This window comes from Euphorbia lathyris, chromosome 8 (genome assembly GCF_963576675.1).
Source record: "Euphorbia lathyris chromosome 8, ddEupLath1.1, whole genome shotgun sequence".
In the NCBI taxonomy this organism is placed as follows: Eukaryota; Viridiplantae; Streptophyta; class Magnoliopsida; order Malpighiales; family Euphorbiaceae; genus Euphorbia; species Euphorbia lathyris.
In genome coordinates this window covers 14,323,468-14,349,645 of record NC_088917.1, presented here as the reverse complement: position 1 = coordinate 14,349,645, position 26,178 = coordinate 14,323,468, and the positions used below count along the sequence as shown (strand labels likewise).

The following is a 26,178-nucleotide window of genomic DNA, read 5'->3' as shown; positions in this document are numbered from 1 at the left end:
GTTTAATTAGTGGTGGCTTTTTTACACTAATTTTTCTTAATCAATGTTTTAGAAATACTAATCTATTAATTATCAATGCATCATTGTGTATATAGAGAATTTATATTAATTATATTCTGGAAGTAATACACTCGATTAATTACAAAAAGATATGCGTAGTATTTCATAAGAGATAATTGGTGTTAAGAAATAAATATATATAGATGTGTACATAGATAGATCTACACTATGACTAGGGGGCTTGACGGAATAAGCCACAAAATCCATTTTATTTGTAATGATGGGTGAACTATTTCGGGCCCTTCAAAACCCCTAACTCGCGAAAAATAATCTTTTGTCCTTAATTTTCTGTCTCCATCCCTGTTTCTCACACACTCGTGAAAAAAAAGTTTACAATTTCATGTGCGGATTTTGTTGGCCGTTTTATTGGATGACAAGCGAATGTGTTGGCCCATGCATTGGCACAGTCTTCTAGCTCCAATACTTGTCTCGTTATTTATGATGTCATTCTGAGCTTTATTCCCCTATGATGTTAAACTTTTATGTTTCTCATTAATTGATTTTTCTTTTGACGTGGTTGAAATCCTAAAACCGCATAAAAGTAAGGTCAAAAGGGGGCTGTTTGTATGACAAACTGTTTTGATACCTAAGTCAGATTGTAGAAAAGACTGGAGAATATAATATAAACTTAATGTAAAAATGAATGGATCTTATTAACACGATGGTCTTACTTTATTTATACTAATGTTGAGTTGTAGAAGATGGTTACAGATTGTGAACCATGTGTTTTCTATTAATAGGAGAGATATCTCTCAAAGCCTTGGCCTAAGATTTCCATAGTCGGATGTGATTATGACGATGATGTTTAACGAGATTTTCTGAGTCAAATTTCTAATATGCAATCATTTTATTGTACTTCAATAAAAAAAAGACCGTACATGTTCTATTTTTGGAAAGTAGGTTCAGATTTCGACAACACAATTATATTTACTTGATATAGCTAAAATAAATAAACCACGATTTGCATATAATTATATATAATTTCATGTGCGGATTTTGTTGGCCGTTTTATCGGGTGACAAGCAAATATTTTGGCCCATGCATTGACACGGTCTTCTAGCTCCAATACTTGTCTTGTTATTTATGATGTCATTTTGTGCTTTATTTCCCCTCTAATGTTGAACTTTTATCTTTCTAAAGCTCATTAATTGATTTTTTTTTGACGTGGTTGAATCCTGAAAGTCCATGCGTTAATCTCCAACTGCACAAAAGAAATGTCAAAGGAAGGTTGTTTGTATGGGCGAATTGCTTTGATGCCTAAATCAGATTGTGGCAAAAACTGGAGGATAATATAAGTTTAATGTAAAAATGAATGGATCTTATTAATTCGAGGATCGTACTTTATTTCTACTGATGTTGAGTTATAGATTGTGGAACAGATGAATCACGTGTTTTCTATTGATAGGAGGGAGTGAAACAGGGACAAATATCTCTTAAAACCTTGGCTCGAGATTTCCATGGTCGGATGTGACTGTGATAACAGTGTTTAACTGAGATTTTCTAAGTCTAAGTTTGTAGTATACAATCGTTTTATTGTACTTCAATAAAGAAGACCATACATGTTCTATTTTTGCAAAGTAGATTTAGACTTCTCTAGTTCTACGGGCAAAATTATTTTTACTTGATATCGGCTAAAATAAATAAACCACAATTTGCATATGGATAAATTACACCCATGGCTATTGAACTTTACCCATTTTTACATTATGGCCACTGAACTTCATTTCTTTTCGGTATGGTCACTGAACTTTACACTTTTTAACACCGGTGGCCACTCAACGCCTTAAAACGACCGTTGACGGCTAAAAATAAAAAATCCAAAGCGTTAATAATATTTCAAGGAACTTTAATTCTTGAAAATTTTCGTTTTGAGGTCATTTAGGTGTTGTTTGGTTAGGAGGGAGAAAGCTTCAAAAAATGTGATTTTTGAAAATAAATGTCGTTCTGAACAACTTTAATTCTTGAATATTTTCATTTTGAGATTGTTAACTATTGTTAACGGTCATTTTGAGAAGTTAGTTAAAATTGAGTGGCTATTGGTGTTAAAAAATGTAAAGTTCAGTGAACAAATGAAGTTCAGTAACCATAATATCAAAATGGGTAAAAGCAGTGGCCATGGGTGTAATTTACCCATTTGCATATAATTATATATATTTCTTTTTTTTCGGTAATGAGGTTGGATTCTTTTTTTTCGGTAATGAGGTTGGATTAATCGTTTTTTCTCACTTTCTTAGTGAGCTCTCTCAATTAAAATAGGGTAAATTACACCCATGGCCACTAAATTTTATCATTTTATTATTATGGTCACTGAACTTTAATTTTTAACAATATGACCACTGAATGTAACACTTTTTAACACCGATAACCACTTAATTTTAACTAACTCCTCAAAATGACCATTAACGACCTTAAAATGAAAATATTCAAGAATTAAAGTTGTTCAGAACGATAATTACCATGAAATCATATTTTTTATTTTCCAAAATCATCTTTTTTAGAGCTTTCTCTATCTAAAAATTTACATTCTCTCTTAACCAAACAAAACTTAAATGACCTCAAAACAAACATTTTCAAAATTTAAAGTTTCTTATAATATCATTAACTCTTTGAATTTTTTATTTTCAGACCGTCAACGGTTGTTTTGAGGCATTGAGTGGTCACCAGTATTAAAAAGTATAAAGTTCAGTAGTCATATTGTTAACAATCGAAGTTCAATAGCCCAATGATAAAATAGTTAAAGTTCAGTTGCCATTGATGTAATTTACCCAATTAAAATATAATGACTTGAGTCAACTCGATTGGTGCATATATTTGTTTATAGAAAAAAAAAATAAAGTTTAAATAAAACTCCTATGGTTTCACTAATTTTCAGATAAAGGACTGTGGGTTACTTTTTGTCAAAACGAGGACTGAGGTTTTCAACTTTAGCAAAATAAGGACTTTTTCGATTGATACTATTAAAATCACTCTTAACAACTTCAAAAATGACATATTTTAAGAACTACTAATATTCTAAGCAATTTTAATTCTTCAACTTTTTTATTTCAAGATTATTTAGATGATGTTTGGTAAAGAGAGAGAAAGTTAATGTTTAGAGAGAGAAAGTTCCAAAAAAAGATGATTCTCTAAAATCGAAAATGTAGTTCCATAGAAAATATGACATTGAACAACAATCCTCGTTTTGACAAACAGTAAACCACAGTCCTTTATCTGAAAACTAGTGAAACTACAGGGGTTTTATTGAACTTTACCAAAAAAAAAATAATAAACATTCGTCTTCTTCCTCATTTCAAATCTAGTAACAGACAGTAGAATTCAGTTCCTCCGTGCCGAGAGAGAGAGATAGAGATACCACAAAACCAATGGAGAGTGATCAAGTGAGAAATAAGCAGGTAATATTTAGGGATTACGTATCTGGTTGTATTCGAGAATCAGACATGTACATCGCCACTGATTCTGTCAAAATCAAGCTTCAATCCGGTACGAAGGGGGTTCTTGTGAAGAATCTCTACCTATCTTGCGATCCGTACATGAGAATGCGGATGAAGAATCTTCCCGCCGACTTTTTCATGAAACCCTTCGCACCTGGTTCGGTAAGTGCTTTTTTTAGTTCCTTCTTTTTTGAGATGGGTTTGTTCAAACCAGAGTAATTCTATGGAATTTTGATAATTTTATTGTGTCTTAAGTTCAGATATTGAATTTTCTGGGAATTGTTTTGCGCCACTTCAAGAATCATTGGGAAATTATTAGCAGTTAATGCTAATTTTTTTTTTTTTTATGTTTTGGGGGTTTTCTGGGCTTCTATGATTGTCCATGTATGTGTCTGTTTGTTATGGAATTAAGGGTCATAATGAGTGATAAATTCAATTTATTACAAATTGAATTTCAGTTGATAAATTTTGAATTAGCTAAAATTTTATAAATTTTGAGATATTAAAACTGATTATATTTTGGAGTAATTTGTTAAAATTTACCTAATGAGTTGGTAAAGGCTATGCTTAAGTCTTACTTTGACTGTTTTTACTGTTACATTAATTTTCTAATCCATCATCCAATGATGAAAACATAGAAGGCACCATGAGTTGATACCTAAAATCGTTTTGGGCTAAATTCATCCTAACTGACTTGAAAAGGCGCATAAAATGTGTAAATAATAAAATCGTATATGATTCCAAAAAAAAAAACTCGTATAAATATATATGTAAATTTCAAAATTACAAGGATGTATGTTTAATTTTTCATATAAATTCGTTAAAAAAATTACATGTAAATCACATAATGAAAGAAAAAAAAGCTTTTTTTTTTTCATTTTGAAAGTTTGTAGATAACATTAATCTACTTCTGAAAACATGTTATGTTTCAGAATTACATCCTAGAAAATGAGATTTCAATTTTAAGTTATGCAAACATGACCTGAAACATTCTGTACAAGTTTCTAAGAGTTTCAGTTTCGGTTTCCGAAATGGATGTGGAAAAGTTTTTAAAATGGCTTAATACATGTGTTTCCCTTTATACTTGGCCTAAACTTTCAACTGCTCTCTGAATTTTTATAAGTTTCAGATGACTTCCTAATCTGGTCCATTATTAAGCCTTTTAAAATCAAAGTTTCCGTGGTAATAATGACGGATCCAGGAAGGCTTGAGTATACACTAGTCATTGGAAAACTCCGTAGAAGCTATGTAGGGTGCTTTAATTTTCATGCAAAAGCATTCAAAACTTATCATAGATCATCAGAGAACATCATAAATACCTAGGGCTGTAAATGAGCCGAGCCGCTCATGAGCGGTTCGGTGGTCGGCTCGATAAAAGCTCGGTTCAACTCGGTTCGATTTGTAAACGAGTCGCTCGTGAGCACGATTTACTGGCTCAGTTCGTAAACGAACCGAGCTTGAGCGGGCCAAAGCTCACGAGCAGCTCGATTAGAACATTTATGAACAAATTTTAGTTTTGTAGAAAACTATATAATTTTATGTTAGTTCACAAATATCTAAACTTAATATTATTACATTTGCTATTTGCTATTAGATGAGTTCGTTCACAAATATAATAAACGAGTAATAGACGAACTATTTGTAAACATCTTGTTTATTTATTCACGAACTTTGCTTGTGATCTTGTTTAAACTTTATGTACACAATTAAAGAGCTATTTGCGAGCAAACTTCATAAATATTCATTATTAGATAATTTTCTTAATGAACCAAATTCAAATAGGGTTTTGGACTCGAAGCTAGGCTCGAGCTCGTTTATTTTCTAATGAGCTGAGCCGAGCTTAAGCAAGCCAAAGCTCGGCTCGGACTTGAGCTCGTTAATTTTATAGCGAGAAGAACTTGAGGTGGCCAAAGCTCGGCTCGGCTCGATTACAGCCCTATAAATACCCCACCCCGTATTAGTGAATCTTGAATCCGTCGCTAGATCTAAATAGATGTGTTGTTTTCAAAAACAAAAGTTTATATTTGGCTTGAAAGAGTTGTTACACTATCTCCATTATTGACTTTGAGATGGTTTGCAGCCTATTGTTGGAAGAGGAGTAGCCAAAGTTTTGGAATCAGAGCATCCAGAATTCAAGGAAGGGGATATAGTTTGGGGAATGACTGGGTGGGAAGAGTACAGTCTAATAACATCCACAGATACACTATTCAAAATTCAGGACAGAGATATCCCTCTATCTTATTATCTTGGAATTCTTGGTAACTTTTTCCCCCCTCAAAACTTCAAATGAATCTATTGAACTTGGATATTTGGTACTATGAAAATGTTAATAGACCTTCCCTGATGATGATTGTTAACAGAAGCAAGTAAAGCATGTTTTATTCCAGAACATTTGCAGATGAAATTAGTTTTAAAGGCCCTGCTACTTCTTAATTCTTATCCAAATCTCGATATATGAACTAAAAGGTTGTCTAATTGATTTCATAAAAATTGTAGGTATGCCTGGTTTGACTGCTTATGCTGGTTTTTATGAGATATGCTCTCCTAAGAAAGGAGAGTTTGTGTTCGTTTCAGCAGCTTCTGGTGCTGTTGGTCAGCTAGTTGGCCAGTTTGCTAAATTATCAGGTTGCTACGTTGTTGGAAGTGCTGGAACCAAAGACAAGGTAATATCGGTTTTTCATCCTCCATACAGTTAGGGCTGTAATGGAGCCGAGCTTTGTTATGCTGATGCTCGGCTCGGTAAAAAATAGACGAGTTTGAGCTCAATATTTTGTTTGTAAACCGTTCGCGAGCAGCTTATTTATTTGTTCACGAGCTTTGCTTGCTAATTAATTTTGTTCATGAACTTTGCTCGCGAACAATTAATTATGTTTATTTGAAATTTTTTAACGCAAAACTACGTAGTTTTGATACCTAGAAAACTAGGTAGTTTTACATTTTCCCCTTTATAGAATACTATTATTAAAAAAAAAAATCTTTGCTTACGAGCATGTTCATGAACATTATAATCGAGCTTATTCGTGAACCTGTAACCAAGGTTGCTCGCGAGGTTTGGAGCCGAGTTTCGCCGTGCTCAAGCTCCGCTCCTTTATTAATCGAGACAAAAATGGTCGAGCTTTTATCGAGCCGCTAGTATCACCTCAACAAGAGTATATTCTGTATGCTTTTTCTATGCATAATACAAATAGCTTGTTGTTATAAACAGGTAAGATTATACAAAACGATTTACCGTGTTATAAAGGGCAGCCCGGTGTATTACGCGTCCCCGCTAAGTGAGGGTCGGGGAGGGGTCCCACCACAAGGGTGTATAAGAGGCAAGCCTTCCCCTGCCAAACTTTTTGGCAAGAGGCCGCTCCTACAACTCGAACCCATGACCTCTCAGTCACACGACAACAACATTTTACCGTGTTATGTAATTTATATATTCCACATGATTATATATTGATGTAAATGACAAAAAAATAATAATCATATCAAGTAATCATGTTGTCGTGTAAGAATTCGACGGCCCTTTATAAATGTTTTCAGGCAAACAGGCAGCAGCAGCCTCACTAACTAGCTTTTTCTGTTTTGGTTTGACTTGAAGGTTGATCTGTTAAAACATAAGTTTGGGTTTGACGATGCTTTCAACTATAAGGAAGAGCCAGATCTGAATGCAGCTTTGAAAAGGTCAGTATCCGTCTGACACGATTTGTTTTACACGATTATCATATTTGTTACATTTATATCATATATATAATAATGTGAAATATATAGATTATTAGATAATACAACTATGACACGACAATCCATTTTAACAATATCCTACGACTTTTTATAGGTACTTTCCTGAAGGCATTGATATATATTTCGAAAACGTTGGAGGGAAGATGCTTGATGCAGTTCTATTGAACATGAGACCCCGAGGACGAATCTCAGCCTGCGGAATGATCTCTCAGTACAATCTCGAGCAACCAGATGGTGTGAACAACTTAATGCATATCATTTACAAACGGATTCGAATCGAAGGATTCGTTGTTTCCGATTACTATGATCAGTACCCGAAATACCTGGAAATGGTGCTTAAATACATCAGAGAGGGGAAGATTGTGTATGTAGAAGACGTAGCAGACGGCCTGGAGAATGCTCCGGCCGCTTTAGTAGGACTCTTCAATGGCAACAATATTGGGAAACAGATTGTTGCAGTTGCTTCTGAATGAGTTTGTCAAAGTCTATAAATGCAGCATCGGATTGTGAACTATCGAATTGCGGGAAAAATACATCCATATGCCCCGAAATATAATTGTGTTAATATTATGACTCGTATAAAAATTCTTAAAGTTTGCATTTTTCAATATTAAAGTCCCGAAGAAAAACCGTTAAAGAATTAAAAAAATGATGATCTGAAAATAAGTATTTGATCGTAATTTATAGTGATATTGATTAAAAAGAACGGAGTCAAGTCAAACTTTGTCAAGTTATCATTTGGTTAATTTTTTACGGATTTCAGTTAATATCTACCAACAGCAACCAACAACTAAGAAGGATAAATGTAAACAATAACTAACTAAGCCAAGCATGTTCTTAATTCAAATTTGTTGTTCACCAATTCCAATTCGAGCTATTAATTAGGGATGTAAAATGGGGCGGGATGAGAAGGAATACATTTTCTCATTCCCATTCCAGATCTAACAGGGGATTCATTGTCCTCATTTCTGAAATAGGAAAATTTTTCTTCTTATCTTCGTAGGGATCTCCATTCCCCAGTTCCTTTCTCCATTTAAAACATCAATTTTGTTCTTTAAATTAAAAAAAATAAAATAAATATACTATTAATTACATAATTTTCATGGAACATTCAAATTTCAAAAGAAAGAAGATGTTAGAAACAACACAGTATACTTAACATATGAAAATAATAATCATAAAAAGGAGGTAAAAGTTTTACGGAATCTGCTAGGACATATTGGGAGAGGGTACCTATCCTCATCCTCACCTAGATTACGGGAGTAAAAAAATCTCCATCCTCGATTGGGACGGAGATGGGGAATTCCCGTCCCATTTGCAACCTTACTATTACCATTTTATCATTTCACTTACAGCATACATATGAGGGGATTAATTACAAATTTGGATCTATTTGAAAGCTCTCCCACTTCTTACAAATCTAAACACTTTCACTTGATTTGGACAAAAATACCCATCTGAATTAATAGCGGTTGGGACTAAATTTGGATTAAGGGGGCGTTTGGTTCACAAGGGGTAAGGGAAAAGGAATCAAGAAAGAAAAACTAAAGGAAAGGAAAGGAAATGAATAACCATTAATTCCCTGTGAGTTTTATTTTTTCTGGATTTTTATCAGAGCATCCGATACCCTGGTTCTAGGGTTCCTTCGTTTCTACCTTTGCTTGAGGTTTAAGTCTTCATTATCCCATCCTACCTCCGTTCGATTACTACCAATTACCCTCATCCATACCATAATCTCCACCCTAACCTATTTCGCCCTCCCCTCCTATCACGGAATATCACAATCAAACCTCCCAAATCTGAAACCATGAACGAACTCGCATCCAACTATCTTCAGCTATCGCTTGCGGATGAAGACACAGGTCATGTTATTGTTCCAGACAATAACCATCTCCCGGAATACGACTTATGTTGGAGCTGCATAGGTAGATTCATCTCGGACAAACCTATCAATGCGGAAGGTATGAAAATAACACTCTCCAAACTCTGGAAACCTGCAGGTGGTTTGTCAGTTGTCGAAATATCAGACGACAGATTTCTTTTCCAGTTCAATCACATCTTCGACGTTAGTGCCGTTTTAAACGGAGGACCCTGGTCCTTCGAGAACAAACTCCTTGTGCTTAAAAGAGTAAGTTGCCAGGAGGAACTCCTTTCGATAGAACTTAACGAAGCCGCCTTCTGGATACAGTTACGCGGATTGCCAGTGGGATTCAGAACCGAAAAAATTGCTATAGCCTGTAGCAGCCTGGTTGGGAAAGTATTACGAACAGATCCTAGGGACTACTCTCAGAATTTTGTGGGCTACCTTCGTGTCCAAGTCTTGTTGGATGTCAGAATTCCTCTAAAACGTCGCACAAAGCTGGGGAAAACAGCCTCAGAATGGGTCTGGATCAATTTTCAATATGAGCGGCTTCCCCACTTCTGCTTCTTCTGCGGTTTACTTGGCCATAATGCGAGAGACTGTGCGCCCTTCAGAGCACTGAACGACCCGGAACTTCAAACCGTATATGGCCCGTTCCTCCGTGCCGCTCCCCGCCGATTTACTCAGAATGCCTCGCCTTGGCTAAATAAAACCCCCGCCCTAGCATCTCACACTTCGGATCCAACAGCAGAACACGATTCGACTCAGACATTTAAACAGGTACAGGAACATCTACAAAACCAGATGGAGGAAGAGGAAATTACTCAATTTGTTACAGACACCAAACGGAAATGCACAGTTGATGAAAACAGTGACACAGACAACGTGATGGATACCACAATTGAAATAGAGATATCGGCAGGCTCTGAGGGGGCCAGTCGGAAGCTATGAAAATCCTCAGTTGGAACTGCCGGGGGGTGGGCAACCCGGCAACAGTTCGCGAGCTCCGGGAGCTTATTTCGACCCACAAACCTTCCATTATCTTTCTGATGGAAACAATGATCAACAAGACAGCAATGTTACAGGTGAAAGAAAATTTGAAATTTGACAGAATGTTCGCTACCGATAGTATCAGGGGTGGAGGTGGTCTAGCGCTTCTCTGGCAATTAGAAGTTGACATCAAACTGAACAAATATGGAACTAACTTTATTGATGTAATCATCACCCAGGAATCATTCCCTCCGTGGCGTCTGACTTGCTATTATGGCTTCCCCGAACGAGCATGTCGACAGGCTTCATGGCAGTGTCTGAAGGATCTCTACAGAATCTCCAATCTACCTTGGCTAGTCGTCGGGGACCTAAAGGACCTTCTTTTTTCATTCGAAAAAAGAGGTGGCAGAAGCCATCCATATAATCTCATTGCAGGTTTCGCGTCTACCCTTAGCTATTGCGAGTTATCTGAAGTTCATTGGCACGGTTATCCCTTCACCTAGTCTCGCAAATGGAATAATGAAGTAACTATCGAAGAAAAGCTAGACCGCGGACTGGCGAGTCAAGCATGGTTGAATCAATTCCCTCTGGCAACCGTACATAATCTTGTCGCTACCTAATCGGATCACTCAGTATTACTAATCTCAACGACAGACACACAGGCCTCTGATCCAGCTCCGTTCAGATATGAGAATGCTTGGGGCAGAGATGATGAGTGTAGGAATCTGATCAATCAGACATGGGAGCAATCAGATAGCATGACCTTTACGGATCGAATTGAAAACTGTAGGCGACGAGTGCAGGTTTGGGGTGCAAACTTCAGAAAGCAGTTCCGTGGTAAGGCGGCACGGTTACGACACAAACTTGAATACCTGAGAGGAACACACAATGAAGCAGAAATTAACAACACTATCAGAGAGCTTGAGGAGGTCCGCGTAGCCCAGGAACCTTATTGGAAGCAACGAGCTAAGATTAATTGGCTCCGAACAGGCGATAAAAACTCACAATTTTTTCATGCTGCAGTCCGAATGAGAAGAAGGAGAAACGACTTTGCTGGCCTAAATACGACGGATGGTGTTTTTCACAGCTGGACATCAGGACTCGCGGAAATTATACAAACACACTTCAAACAGCTCTTTACCTCGCAAGGAGTTCGAAATCTATCAGCTATTGATACGGTAAAGACAAGGCTATCGCAGCTATAGAAACAGCGCCTCTCGCGTGAGTTCATGGAAGAGGAAGTTAAATCGGCTCTATTCGCGATGCATCCAGATAAGGCACCAGGCCCAGATGGTCTCAATCCGGGGTTTTTCCAACAACATTGGGAACTACTTGGCCCTACGGTGTCTGATTTCTGCATAAATTGTCTCAATACAGGTACGATTCCGGAACAAATTAATATTACAAACATTGTTCTAATACCAAAGAAGCAGGCTCCTCTCGCTTTGACAGACATTAGACCGATTACCCTTTGCAATGTCCTTATGAAAATCATCACAAAAATGTTGGCCAACCGTTTGAAACCCGTGTTAGATACTCTAGTCTCTCAAGCCCAGAGCGCCTTTGTCTCGAAAAGATCCATTACGGATAATATTATGTTGGCGTTTGAAGCTGGCCATGCACTCAGATTAGGGAAGGGTGGAAAGAAAGGGTTCGCAGCTCTAAAAATTGACATGTCAAAGGCATATGACAGAATCGAATGGGACTTTCTCAGAACAGTGCTAACTAAAATGCAGTTTCCAGATCATCTAGTGAATATAATCATGCTCTGTGTCTCTTCAGTTGAATATCAGATTATAAACAGAAATTCCTCCTTTGAGCGCTTCAAACCATCAAGGGGCCTCAGACAGGGAGACCCTCTCTCCCCATACCTCTTTATACTCTGCACGGAAGTTCTCACCTCCCTACTCAGACAAGAGGAGGAAGACAATAGCATCCATGGTTGTAAGGTGTGCAGAGGTGCTCCATCGATTTCTCACCTACTATTCGCAGATGACAGCTACTTCTTCTTCCGTGCCACGGTTGAGGAATGTGAGGTAATTCAAAATATATTTCAGGTCTATGAAAGCGCATCTGGACAGAAGATTAACTTTGACAAATCAAAAATCATGTTTAGCACAAAAGTACCCGCCGACCGCGCGACCGTTTTGGCTCAACTACTCGGAGTCCGGTGGACTGTCAGGATATCTATCTAGGACTACCATCTAGAGTTGGAAAAAATCGGACATCCACCTTTTCTTACATCCTAGATCACCTGCGCCGAAATTTGAGAGGTTGGCAAGGAAAGAAGATATCCCAGGGTGGTAAAGAAGTGTTGATTAAAGCGGTAGCTCAGTCATTACCTTCCTACATTATGCAGGTATTCTCCCTGCCTAAAGCTATCTGTGTAAAAATGGAAACTCTTCTGAATGCTTATTGGTGGGGACGGGGTATAAAATGGAAAGCCTGGACAGCTCTGTGTTCAAGGAAAGCGTGGGGGGGTATGAATTTCAGACACTTTCATGTGTTTAACATAGCGTTTTTGGGGAAACAAGCATGGAAGTTCATCACCCGCCCTAACTCTCTAGTGTCTCAGATCTTCAAGGCCAGATACTTCCCCAACACAGACTTCCGTGAAGCAGTCATTGGCTACAACTCGAGTTACATCTGGTCGAGTATATTAAAAAGCCGCGAGCTACTTTTCTCAGGCACCTGAAATCGGATTGGTAACGGCAATCGAACACGGATATGGCGGGATAAATAGTTCGATTCCGACATTGGAGGCCCGAGCCATATGACGGACGCGGATTTGACGTGGACGGTTGATAAATTAATACAGAATGGGCAGTGGAATTGGAATATCATCTCGGAAGTTTTCTCTCAGGAGGATCGGCTTCGTATTCAAAGCATACCGCTCCCGATGCGTGATATTGAAGATAGAGTTTGTTGGCGGTGGGAGAAGAAAGGGAATTACAGTGTAAAATCGGCTTACTATGCCTTGGCGGAAAGCTACCCAAGGCCCCCAGAGGAGATTTGTAACGCTCCATGGAGTAAGCTATGGCTACTTCCTTGTCCCCCGAAAGTTAAAAACTTCCTTTGGCATACAGCCTGGAATATTCTCCCAACAACTGATAATCTTCAGCTTCGGAAGGTTAGTATCAATCCTACTTGCTCATTATGTAATAATGCTATGGAATCTATCAGTCATCTATTCCTTGGTTGCGCGGCTACTGTGAGCATCAGACGCCTTTCCGCTATGGAACCCCCCGATCAGTTATTGACGGACAGGAACTTCTTCAGCGAATGGCAAAGAATTCTTCATGAGCAGTCTCCCGAGACCGCGGGTCAATGGGCCGTGAGGATGTGGTTCTGCTGGTTTGGTAGAAACAAGTTGATCTGGGAAAACCTGCAGTTCTCGGCATCCAACATTGCGCTAAGGGCAGATGCGTTCCTATGCGATTGGAAACAGGCGCAACAACAAGTCCATACTTCTAGCACTCCCTGAGCTCATCGACATAGTCGCTGGTCACGTCCAAAATTGGGGATTAAAATCAACTTTGACGCCGCAGTAAATGCCGAAAGAAACCGTATCGGTTTAGGCGCTGTAATCAGAGATGTTACAGGTACTTTTATTGCTACCAGGTTTACTGTTGTTGAAGGGACCTTTAATCCTGTCCTGGCTGAAGCTATGTCATGCCGGGAAGCTCTCAGCTGGATCAAAGCGCGCGGGGATGAGATCGTAAGCATCGAAGGGGATTCACAGATTGTTATTAATGCATTACAAAGAGCAGGCAAGGAAGGCGTCGAAGAGTGATAACAAGTAGAGAAATTCTGATCAACTTTCGTCCCTGTGGGGGCGTCGTTGGGTTCGACGGGGGGAAGCTCTGATGCCAAAGTCAGTAAGATGATTCAAGGAAACAAACTGAATTGACAAAGGTTGTGAGAACGTGTACCTTGATAGCCTAGGGAACCAGGCTATATATAGCTGAGAAGTCGTAACCTTCAGGTAACTAGAAAGTCTCCATTAATGTTCCATTAATGGCGGTTACGAGTTATCTCTAACCTGGCAGTTAGCTAATTGATAACTCATTAATGATCTTTATGGCCGAGTCGGCGGCCAGCCGTTATAATGGCGAATCAGGTGAATGAAGAGATTCGCCCCATAGGTCCGCCAGTGGATCTCTCAGAGCAGATCCGTGGAGATCCGCCTGCCAGTTCCCCTTTGGGGATCACTATGCGGCGTTCTTGAGGTGAATATCCCTTTTAGTCCTCGGGTTAATATCTCGATGTTATCAGAAGCCCCCCCAAAATGCCCTTAAAGTCCTTTAGGGCTTTTGAGCTTCCGCACGCCGTCATAAACACTTTCTTCTTCCTCTTTCGTTTTCTCTTTCTTCTTCACTTCTTCGTTTTTTCTCCATTGCTCGAAGCTTTTTCCGGGAATTTTTTCAGAGTTTTGCACCAAGCTTCCGATTTCCCATGTAAGTTCGTTTTCTTTTGTTTAACTTTTCTCTGGATGTTTAGAAGTTCGTCTTCATCTTCTAGGTCAACTTCAGAACTTTTTAATTCAACCTCTTCTCCTGAAATAGAAGTCGATTTTAGTTGGACCACTTCGTCATCGGAGAATTCCTCTTCTTCCGAGGGTACGATTAACTCTGTTTTAGCTGGGTTTAGTGACTCGGCGCGTAATCATTATCAAACTCGTTCCACTAGGAACCCGACTCTTTTTACTTCTGTCTCTGGCGCCGCTCCGGCCGGTGCATCTGGGTGGTTTCCGGGGACAATGGCCTCTTCTTCGATTCCTCCTAGGAAAAAAAATCCCCGAGCGGAGTCTACTCCGTCTCGTATGAGCGCCGCGGATCTAGTGGATCTGGCGAATCGCTTTCCCTGGATCAAGAACTATGAGACCCAGCTTGCCGCATCTCATCAACGTCCTTCCTGTCCGCCTAGCGATTTCCTTACAGTATACTGTAGTCACGTGGAGAGAGGGTTCCGACTTCCTCTTCCGAAGATGATGGCGGACATCCTCTCCTATTTTGACATCACGGTTAGCCAGCTACATCCCAACTGCTGGTTGGATATCGCTTTAGACTGCTACCTCGCCTCAAATTTAGGAGTAGTATATACGGGTCATATCTTTAGAGCTTTTCACAAACCATCAAAACGGAAGTCCGAATCCTATCTTACGTTCGCCAAATTTGGAGTGTATTCGCCCTTTAGTGACAAAATGTCTAATGTCCATTGCTGGGATGAGAGATTCTTCTACGTGAAGATAAAAGATGGCGAACCACTGGGTTTTCCTTCGTTCTGGAATCCCAGGCCGTTACATATGGCGGGCGATATGCGAATTTTAACGGATAGTGATGAGAAGGTGGCGGAGCTCATGAAGCAGATCAAGGCGGATGCATGGACATATGCGGATGCCTTAGCTTGCATGATGAGTGATATTCCATTGATTCGCCGGGAAGGGGATCAATTCATTTACTCAAAGATTACGCAATTTGACCAAGGTACCTTTCATTTCTTCGTGAACTTTGATTACTTTAATGTTTTCTTTGGCAGGGGTTTATCAAAGGCCAATCACGCTCTTGCAGAGAAGTGTAGGAAGTTTCTGGAGGCTGAAGCACGTAAGAAAGATCAAGCGGCGAATCCTCAAACGGATACTGGAAAACGTCCTGCGGAAACAGTGGTTGAGCCGCCACTAAAGAGGAGGAAGCTTACCACCACTGGAGGCCCTAAGCTTATGGTGAATGCCATGAGGTCCGCCAGGCCTGCTGGGGAGATTGCACAGGTAGTTTACCTTTTATTTTTATTTGTTCATCAGGTTTTGGGCTTGAGTTCTGACCCCTGAACGTTTATGTAGACGTCGAAACCCGATATTGGTGGATACTGGTCCGCCAAATTTGGAGCCCAAGGTTCTTTCGAGAATGAATCCATCCTAAACGATTTGGATGAGGCCTTGGGTCAGGTGGGCGAAGTGCAGAGGAACCATAACCAGATTCCTGGTTCCATTCATGCGTAAAAGGGGAAAACGGAGCTCCTCATTGTGAGTTCCTTTAGCAAGGATTTTGTTTTGCAGAAAATACTAGTCCTTCATTCCCTTTTGCTTTTTGACTGAATTGTTTGTTTTTGACAGTTGTATTCTTGCATACGTACCATGGAAACAGAGCTCCTTCAAAATGTGGCGGATAAGGCAACCATCGAGAAGTTAGAGAAAGAGATAGCGGAAGCCAATGCGAATATCGCCTCTGTTAATGCAAACCTCGCTTCCGCTAATGCAAACCTTGCTTCCGCCACAGCCGCCTTGGTTCTTAGGGACGCAGAAATTGAGAAGTTAAAGGCAAAGATCGTGTCTGATGCCAAAAACCACGAGGACGCCCTTGGAGAAGCGGAATATATGGCGGGTGAGCAAGCCTTTTATTATGGCGAAATGCTCATGGCGTACTTCTCACTGGCGCATCCTGAGACTAATTTCACAGATCCGCAATTTGCCGTCCCCGAACCAGAGGATGTGGCAAAATTCAACAAAATGTTAGATGCTAAGGAGTACCTCCGTGATTATGTTCGGAGATGGATGAAGGGGCCTATGGAGGAAACCAAGCCGTCCACTACTGTCACGTTAGATGAGCTTGAGGAGGTGCCCCCTAAGGCGGGTGAAGAACCGATTCCTGACTAGACTCTTCCCCTTGGTCCCACTTCCTCTGTGGATAAGGAGGTATCTCCGGCTGGCGTATCTGTGGATGTGGAGAAGGAAGATCCCCAAGCAAGCGCCGTGAGCAAAGAAAGCGCAAAGGAGGATGCTCCCATTGTTACTTAGTTTGTTTTTATCTGTGATATTGTAAAAACGCCTTTAAGTACAATTTGTTTTAATCCTTCATGGAAGCTATGTTATTTTACCTTTACGTTTGCGTAAGGAAATATATAGGCATCTAGGATTTGTGTTGGAGTCGGTGGCCAGCCATACTCCATTGTATGAACCTTTGTGAAGGTTAGAAGCTGTTCTATTCCTTCTAGAGGAAGTAAAGCTGCCCAGGGGATCAATTTGCTACCTATTTTTGAGGTGAAGTGATCCGCCCGTAGGACTTGTGAATCCTTCTCTGGGAAGGATAAGAGAGTGTAAAGACCTTGCGTCCAAGGATCGTTTTAACTCTATTGGAGATTGGGATCCGCTTAGAGACGGATCCGCCCATAAGGTTGATGCTCTTATGTCTTTAAGGCGAAAATAAAGTAGCTATAAGATAGCGATACGTTGTAAATATGGAGAGCGTTGGATGCCCCCCTTCTTTTTAAGACTGGAATATTGATATTGCTGCAATAAACTTTAAAAAGAACATAGACAATAGAACAAATGATGTTTATTAATGGGAGAAATGCTTTATTACAGCAAGTAGGTCTTATAGGTGAGCCTCGTTAAAACCTTTAATAAGAAAAACCACATGGGAAAAAGCTTATTAAAGGAAAAAGAGTACTCAAGACCGTGTGTACACTTCATTTTCTGACAAAATATTTGCGGAGATTTTGGAGGTTCCATGTGCGTGGCAGTGTGTTGCCCTCCATGTCTTGGATTTTAAATGTGGCGAATCCAATCTTGTCCACTATCTGATATGGACCCGTCCAGTTGAGCCCTAACTTGCCCTTGCCTTCTCGAGACTGGACTTTGTCAGCCTTTCGGAGCACAAGATCACCCACATTTAGATCCACAAGCTTGGCGTTTTTATCATGGTAAGCTTCGATCCGCTGTTTATATGCCGCCATGCGCACATAGGATTGGTCTCTGCGATCTTCTATCTGATCTAGGTGCTCCCTTAGCCGTTTACCGTTGTCCTCTTCACAATAAAAGGCCACTCTGTCACTGGGGACCTGTATTTCGACTGGGATCACAGCTTCGACACCGTGAGAAAGGGCGAATGGTGTTTCCCCTGTGGCCGTCCTTGGGGTGGTGCGATAAGCCCATAGAACGATTGTCAGCTGGTCTGCCCACTTCTTATCATGCTCTCCTAATCTCTACTTTATCCCTTTTACGATCGTCCCATTTGTAACTTCAGTCATCCCGTTGGACTGGGGATAATAAACAGAGGCAAATCTGTTCAGGATGCCCAACCCTTCACGGAAAGCTTTGAATTCGCTACAGTTGAACTGTGTTCCATTATCGGTGATGATGGTATGTGGAACACCATATCTTCCCACGATGTTGTCTCTGACGAATTCCACCATTCGTTCTACAGTGATGGAGGAAACAGCTTCGGCTTCTACCCACTTGGTGAAATGGTCCACTGCCACTACCACGTACCTCTTCTGTCGGCGAGTCGGAGGAAATGGGCCAACAATGTCTATTCCCCAGAGGGTGAATGGCCGTCCTTCTATGATGGGCCTTTGGATATGTTTGGCAGTATGTGATTCATTCGCATGAATCTGGCAACTGTGACAAGATTCTACCAATTTTTGGGCATCCAATTCTGCCGTGGGCCAGTAGAAGCCCGCTAACCTGGATTTCTTCAAGATGGCGGCGGATGCTTCATGAGCCCCACATGATCCCTCATGTAGCTCTTTGAGGATTTGTTGTCCCTCTTCCGGCAGAATGCACTTCAACCAGGGATGGCTAAAGGATTTTCTGTAAAGGCCGTCATTGATCATGGAGAAATAAGCCGCTCTCCTAACTATCCGTCGTGCTTCTTCTTTGTCCTCAGGTAAGGTTCCATTTAGCAGATATTGGCGGATGACCGATCTCCAATCATCTTCTACCGTTGTGAGTAGGGATACTTCCTCTGAGGCGAAGGCTGGAGCTATTTTAACTTCGAATGGACAATCCGGATCTGTCCAGTTCTCCTCACAATAGGCCATTTTGGCCAAATGATCCGCCTCTGTGTTGGACTCCCTTGGTACGTGAATCAGTTCCCATTTAGTTTCTTTAATCTCAAGGTGATCCAGCAATTTTTTGACTTCTGCTACGTATTTGGCCAGAACCTCGTCTTTCACCTCGTAATTCTTGATTACTTGGTTGACCATTAGCTTAGAATCACTATAGATCACAATCCGCTCAGGAGTGATTTCTTTGAGTAGGCATAATCCCAATATCAGAGCTTCATATTCAGCAGCATTATTAGTTGCATGGAAATTTAATTTTGCTGCGTACCGTAATTTTATGTATTGGGGACCCTTGATCACAACACCTACACCAGCTCCATCCGCCGAGGAAGCGCCGTCGGTGTACATTGTCCATTCCTCTACTGGAGGCTTGGGATGATCTATCCCTTCATCAGTGAATTCATTCACAAAGTCTGCCAAGACCTGACTCTTTAAAGCTGACCTGCTTTCATATCTTACATCGAATTCGCCCAGGCGAATTGCCCATTCCATCAACCTTCCCGAAGTGTCTGGTTTCTACAACACCTTTCTCATTGGTATATTTGTTCGAACCACTACAGTATGCGCCTGAAAATATGGCCTAAGGCGGATTGCCGTGGTGACAACAGCCAGCGCCATTTTATCAAGTTTAGAATATCTGGTTTCGGCGTCTTTCAGAATCTTTCTCACATAATAAATTGGAAATTGCTGGCCATCCTCCTCTCGTATCATGACCGTGCATACGGCTTTATCCGTAACTGATACATACATGTAGAGGTCCTCTCCCTTCAAAGGTCGACTCATCATGGGTGGCTCCGTGAGGAACCGCTTGATTCCTTCGAAGGCTCTTTCACAATCCTCATTCCACTCGAATGCCTTTTGCTTCTTAATGACCTCGTAAAAGGGCTGACATCTGCGAGCTGAACAAGAGATAAACCTTCCCAAGGCTATGATATGCCCATTAAGGCGTTGTACTTCTCTGATATTCCGTGGTGCTTGCATTTCTAGGACAGCCTTAACCTTGTCAGGATTTGGGCTAACTCCTTTTTCGCTGATCATGAACCCTAAGAATTTCCCATACGTCGCACCAAAAGTGCACTTCTCTGGGTTCAGTTTAATGTTGTGGCGTCGGAGTACGTCCAGTACCTCCTTTATATCATCTGCATGCTTTTCTATAGTCGTACTTTTGATGATCATGTCATCTACATAGACAGAATAGTTGTCCCCTTTACTATCTGCGAATATCTTGTTCATCATCCTCTGATAAGTTGCACCCGTGTTCTTAAGCCCAAAGGGCATAACTTTGAAACAATAAGTGGCTTGGTGTGTTACGAACGAGGTCTTGATTCTATCTGAGGGCTCCATGGGGATCTGATGATAACTTGACTTCACATCAGTAAAGGAGTACATGGCGTGACCGACGGTTCCGTCTACAAGCATGTCAATACATGGCAAAGGATAGTTGTCTTTGGGGCAAGCTTTGTTGAGATCCGTAAAGTCAATGCACATGCGGTAAGATCCGCCCGCTTTTTTCACCAAAACAACGTTCGCCAACCACTGTGTGTAAAGCACCTCCTCAATGGCGTCCGCCCGCTGGAGCTTGGTGATTTCTTCTTCTATCACCTTCTGCCTTTCCGGACCATGGTTTCTCCGCTTCTGAGCCACAGGAACTGCATCTTTATCAATGTTGAGCTTGTGAGTGATCACGTCTGGACTGATTCCGGGGAGAATTTCATCCTTCCATGCGAAGACATCCTCCGCCTCACAGAGTACCTTGGTGATTGCATTTTTAATTTCGCCTTTGAGCCCTTTAGCCATTCGCACCTGCTTTTCATCCGCCATAAGGTACATTTCGGTCTCGCCCAAGGCCATTATGACGCGCTCCTCTTCATCTTCCTCCTTAGATTGTGGGCGAATCATTAGTGATGCCGAATATGTCTCCTGGGCCACCTTTTGGCTAGCTCTGATCATTACGCCTCCCTTGGCCGTGGGAATGTAAAGTGTTAAGTGGCGTATGGAGATAAGGGCTGCAACTTCGGAGATAAAGGGCCGTCCGAGGATGATATTGACTGACCATCCAAGACAGAAAATTCCAGATCACCCTTCCAGACCTGATCATCGTCTGTAAGCTCACAATCCAGAGTGACTTGGCCTTTTGTTTGGATAGTATGTCCCGTCACTCCCAAGATATCGACCACATTTGGCTCTACTTGAACATGATCAATCATGAGTTTGGTAAAAGCTCCTCTGGTAATGACATTGCATGAACTCCCAGTATCAATCATTACTCTTTTCATCTCCCAGCCTTCTACCATTATAGTGACGACCAGTGCATCCACATGGGGAGATATTTCAGGACCTACATCAGAAAATGGGCGATTTAACGACGTCCTGTCAAGGGCGGCAGTCCTTGCCTTTTTTAGCATTGGTTGGTATCCAGGTCCGCCTGCTATGACATTGATGGTACCCTTTCCTTTCTTCTTTGGGTCCTCCTTAGATCTATCACCATCTCCTCTCTTGCCTTCAGTTTGGATGAACCGATCCAATTTGCTCCTCTCTATGAGACGCTCGATTTCTCGAGCTAACTCCCAGCATGCGTCAGTGTCATGGCCATTTTTCCTGTGATATTTACAATAGTTTTTAGGATTTTTACCATTATTGGTGTACTCCCCTCCCTTCGGTTCGGGGTATGAAATGCTCCGTTTGTGTTGACTGTTCTCGATCCACATAAGGACTTCACTTTTAGAAGCATTGAGAGGTGTGAAAGAGGTGACAAACGTTGATTTGTTCTTAGAATCTCTCCGCCTGTTTCTAGAGGAAGAGTCCTGACGCTTGTCCCTGTCTCTATCTCGGGGACGAGATTCGCCCTTGTCCCTTTTCGACGATGATGGTGAACCTCGTCGAATGTCATCCACCTCTATAAAATCTTTACAACGCTCCATCAACTCTGCCATGCTGGTGGGTTTCTTTCGAATGAGATCTTCCTGCAAACTCTTACAGGTGGTGTTTCTTACGAAACATTCCACAGCTACGGAGATATCCACATCAACGATTTGTATGCACAACTGGTTGAAAGTGTCTACATACTCCCGAAGGGATTCATTCGCCTTCTGTTTTAACTCAAAAAGCTTCCCAGATTTCACCACTGCAGGAATACAGCCGGCGAATTTAGCGCAAAATTCCCTGCTCAATTGATCAAAGTTGTTTATCGAACCTGGAGGCAAAGATTGAAACCACAAATAGGCTGGGCCCCCCAGCGTGGTAACAAACATTTTGCAGAGCACGGGCTCGGTGGCACGGTTGAGCCTAAGCAGTATTCGATATTTTCTAACGTGAGCTTCTGGATTGTCACTTCCTGTGTATATTGCAAGATTGGGAATTTTAAAAGCTCTATCTGTTTCCTCCGCCTCAATCCAAGCTGCGAAAGGCGAATCCCTATTGGCGAACGGGTTATGCCTAGCATTTTATTCATTCATACGGAGCACCAGGGCCCTAACTCTATCATCAAAATTTTCCGGATCCGCCCTGGGACGACCTCTTTGTGGCGATCTGCTTGGAGAAGAAGAAGAACTTGAATCAGACGATGGATCTGATGGCGAATGCCCTCCTTCATTACCGCGTCTGCCTCCTCCTCCGCTTCCTCCTCCACCACCACCTCCTCCTCCGTTCCCTCCACCTGGGGGAGCCGGCCCGTTACCTCCCCCTTGGCTTCCCGACGGGATGTGTCCAACAGTTCCTAGAGGTGGCGGCGACGGCGGTCTACTTGAATGGGGTGTCTTTTCTGGCCTTTTATTCCGTCTACGACCGGTAGATGGGGGCGATCTGCCACGACGGGAGGATCTCGCTCGTCGGGGCGAGGGTGACCTTGACCGCCTATTTTTCTCCTTTCTATGCTTCTTGTGTGTTCGCCCTTTAGATCCGCCAAGGGATGAATTCGTCCGTGGACGCCTTGGTACATTGGACCCACCAAGATTTAACCCCGGACCCTTAGATCCGCCAGGAAGGGTCGAATCGTTTCTTTGACTTCCTTCTGTGCCACCAGGGAATAACTCCCGATTGATTGGTCGCTCGCCAATCAGTGCCGTGGTGGTTACCATAGAATCCGTGTTGTGAGCTTGGAGGAACGAAGAACTTTGGGCGCCCGGTCTGAGGCCGAAGTTTAACAGAGGCCAAGATGAAACGGCCGATGTGGACGCCATGCTCCAATGCGGAGGAAGGGTCATAAATGATCGGAGGCGATTCCCTACCTCGGATCCATACCGCTCTCCAATATCTTGAGCACACATATTGATGAAAGCATCCGGGGGCATGCTACTGTCGACGTGCGTTATAGGAGCAGTTGAATCGGTGCGGCCAGCACTAGACGGTGTAACTAAAGGTGTTTCAATCCTTGAGGAGGGATTTTGATCTCCGTTTGTCATAGTTTTTTAGTGTGAACGAAAAACCCTTTGTTTGATTAAGGATTCCACCTTCACCGCACCAATTGATAACAAGTAGAGAAATTCTGATCAACTTTCGTCCCTGTGGGGGCGTCGTTGGGTTCGACGGGGGGAAGCTCTAATGCCAAAGTCAGTAAGATGATTCAAGGAAACAAATTGAATTGACAAAGGTTGTGAGAATGTGTACCTTGATAGCCTAGGGAACCAAGCTATATATAGCTGAGAAGTCGTAACCTTCAGGTAATTAGAAAGTCTCCATTAATGCTCCATTAATGGCGGTTACGAGTTATCTCTAACCTGGCAGTTAGCTAATTGATAACTCATTAATGATCTTTATGGCCGAGTCGGCGGCCAGCCGTTATAATGGCGAATCAGGTGAATAAAGAGATTCGCCCCATAGGTCCGCCAGCGGATCTCTCAGAGCAGATCCGTGGAGATCCGCCTGCCAGTTCCCCTTTGGGGATCACTACGCGGCGTTCTTGAGGTGAATATCCATTTTAGTCCTCGGGTTAATATCTCGATGTTATCAAAGAGGATATCTCAAGCATAGGAGTTGTATTAGCGGACTGTCACGAGCTAGCTAGTACCATCCCGTTCTGTAATTTCCTGTTCACTCCAAGAGAAACTAATAAGGTTGCCGATGAAGCTGCTAAATTAGGCCTCCTCTCTAACTCCCTGATTGTAACCGATATTATTCCCCCATCTTTTGTAAGCCTTTTGGCTATTGATTAAATCTATTCAATTCATTCTTTCATTCAAAAAAAAAAAAACCATTAATTCCCTGTGTGTTTGGATATGTTTAGGAAAGGGAATGGGGTAAAGGGAATCCAATTCCCTAGAGGGCATGAGGTAATGGCTTAACCTAAAGTGGGGTAATGACTTAACCTAAAATGGATAAAGGGAATGAATTTTTTTTTTTTTTTTTTGTAAACAAACAAGAACAAATGGAATGAAACCCTTTCATTCTCATTCCCATTCCTAAAGACCCCAAATCAAACGCTTTACATAAAAACCCGTAAGGTCCGGCCCGAATTCAACCCATAGAAAGTCTATTGACCACTATTATAAGACGTGGTTTTCGATGGTCGGATGTATCGGCACTTGAATGCCCCTCTACATGGATCTCTGAGTTCAGGTAAAAATTTAGATTTATGTATTTTGTTAGCTACCTTAATAAATTGATGTACTAGAAACTCAAAAAAACAAATTATCCCAAAAATTAAATTTTTTGTCATCCTCAATGGTAAAGAATCCCGGCACGTGACTGAACACGTGCGATGATTTTTGTGCATCTGTGGATTTTGTCCATGAAAATGTGTGGATGAAAGATCAGATAAGGCCTTTTTCTCCTCTTCACTTCCACAAAATCTTAGCTTCAAAATTCCAAAAATAAAAATCAGAGATTACACTATCATCACTCTCTCTTCACAAATCCATAGCAAAGATCGAAACTTGAATCAATCGCCATGGCCGCCGCCGCCGCCGTGATCATGGCCGCCGCCTCCAAACCCTTAATTTCACTCTCTTCACCACTTCCCTCAACTTCCAAACCCAAATTCCAAATCCCCAAAATCCCCAAATTCACCAAACCCCAACTCCCCTCCTCCTTCAAATCCCTCTCCCTCCTCGCCACCGCCGCCACATCCCTAACCTTCGCACCGCCGTCACTCGCCGAAGAGATAGAAAAAGCAGCACTATTCGACTTCGATTTAACCCTCCCAATCATGATGGCTCAGTTCTTACTCCTCATGGTTGCCCTAGACAAGCTCTACTATTCTCCACTCGGTAATTTCATGGACCAGAGGGACGCCTCCATTAAAGAGAAGCTCGGAAGCGTTAAGGACACTTCGACGGAGGTGAAGCAATTGGAGGAGCAAGCGGTGGCGATTATGCGAGCTGCGAGGGCGGAGATATCGGCGGCGCTGAATAAGATGAAGAAGGAGACTCAGGCGGAGTTAGAGGAGAAATTGGCGGCGGAGAAGAAGAAGATTGAGGCGGAATTGGAAGAGGCGTTGGGTAATTTGGAGAAGCAGAAGGAGGAAACGATTAAATCGTTGGATTCTCAGATTGCTGCTCTGAGTGAAGACATTGTTAAGAAGGTTATTCCTGTTCAATGATTTAGTTTTTTGTTTTTGTAATTTTTATAATTTTGATTTGAATATGTATATGTTTTCCAATACGATTATGGGTAATTAAATGATATTGATGAAAAGATTTTAACTTTGATGTGTTTTTTGGTTTCCAATTTGATTTTTGTTCGTAAAATTTTGGGTAGGAGATGAAATTTTGTAAATGATTTTGGGAAATTGGAATTTGCATTTCATAGATGCTAATTCTGTTAATGACCAAATACCGTCCGATCATGGAGTTAATGACCAAATACCGTCCGGTCATTAAGGTCTATACGATCAAAATTGTGCTAATTCAGTTCCTATTAAGGGTTATGATGATCGATTTTTTTTTAGAGTGAATGATGATGATCGAGTTTATGATACGATAACTGCCTATCATATTTACGATAATTAGGGCTGTAAATTAACCGAGTAGCGGTGTTTGGCTCGATAAAAGTGCAATTTATAAGAACAGAAAAGTGCGGCTCAAGGATCATATTTACGATAATTAGGGTTGTAGATTAACTGAGCTATGTTGTTCGGTTTGATAAAAGCTTGATTTATAAACAAGTCGAGCTTTAGAACGGTAAAACGTGATTGGAAAGCTCGCGAGTAGACTTGATTATATTTTCATGAATAAACTCAAACTTATTAAATGTTTATGAATACGTTCATAAACATTTAAAGGGAAATGTAAAACAACATAATTTTGTGTAAATTTTAGTTTTGTAGATTTTAAA

General features: G+C 41.3%; 2 protein-coding genes across 2 annotated transcripts; both read left to right on the top strand.

Annotated features, from left to right (window-relative positions):
• The first annotated feature begins 3,348 nt into the window (after positions 1 to 3,348).
• Positions 3,349 to 7,897, top strand: LOC136203722 (2-alkenal reductase (NADP(+)-dependent)-like). Its single transcript, XM_065994935.1, has 5 exons — positions 3,349 to 3,653; positions 5,572 to 5,749; positions 5,988 to 6,154; positions 7,078 to 7,160; positions 7,312 to 7,897. The coding sequence occupies exons 1-5, from the start codon at positions 3,423 to 3,425 to the stop codon at positions 7,688 to 7,690; spliced, it is 1,038 nt and encodes a 345-aa protein (XP_065851007.1). The 5' UTR covers positions 3,349 to 3,422; the 3' UTR covers positions 7,691 to 7,897.
• A 16,784-nt stretch (positions 7,898 to 24,681) lies between these two features.
• Positions 24,682 to 25,553, top strand: LOC136203384 (ATP synthase subunit b', chloroplastic). The gene has a single exon (XM_065994531.1). The coding sequence runs from the start codon at positions 24,794 to 24,796 to the stop codon at positions 25,442 to 25,444; it is 651 nt and encodes a 216-aa protein (XP_065850603.1). The 5' UTR covers positions 24,682 to 24,793; the 3' UTR covers positions 25,445 to 25,553.
• Positions 25,554 to 26,178: the final 625 nt, after the last annotated feature.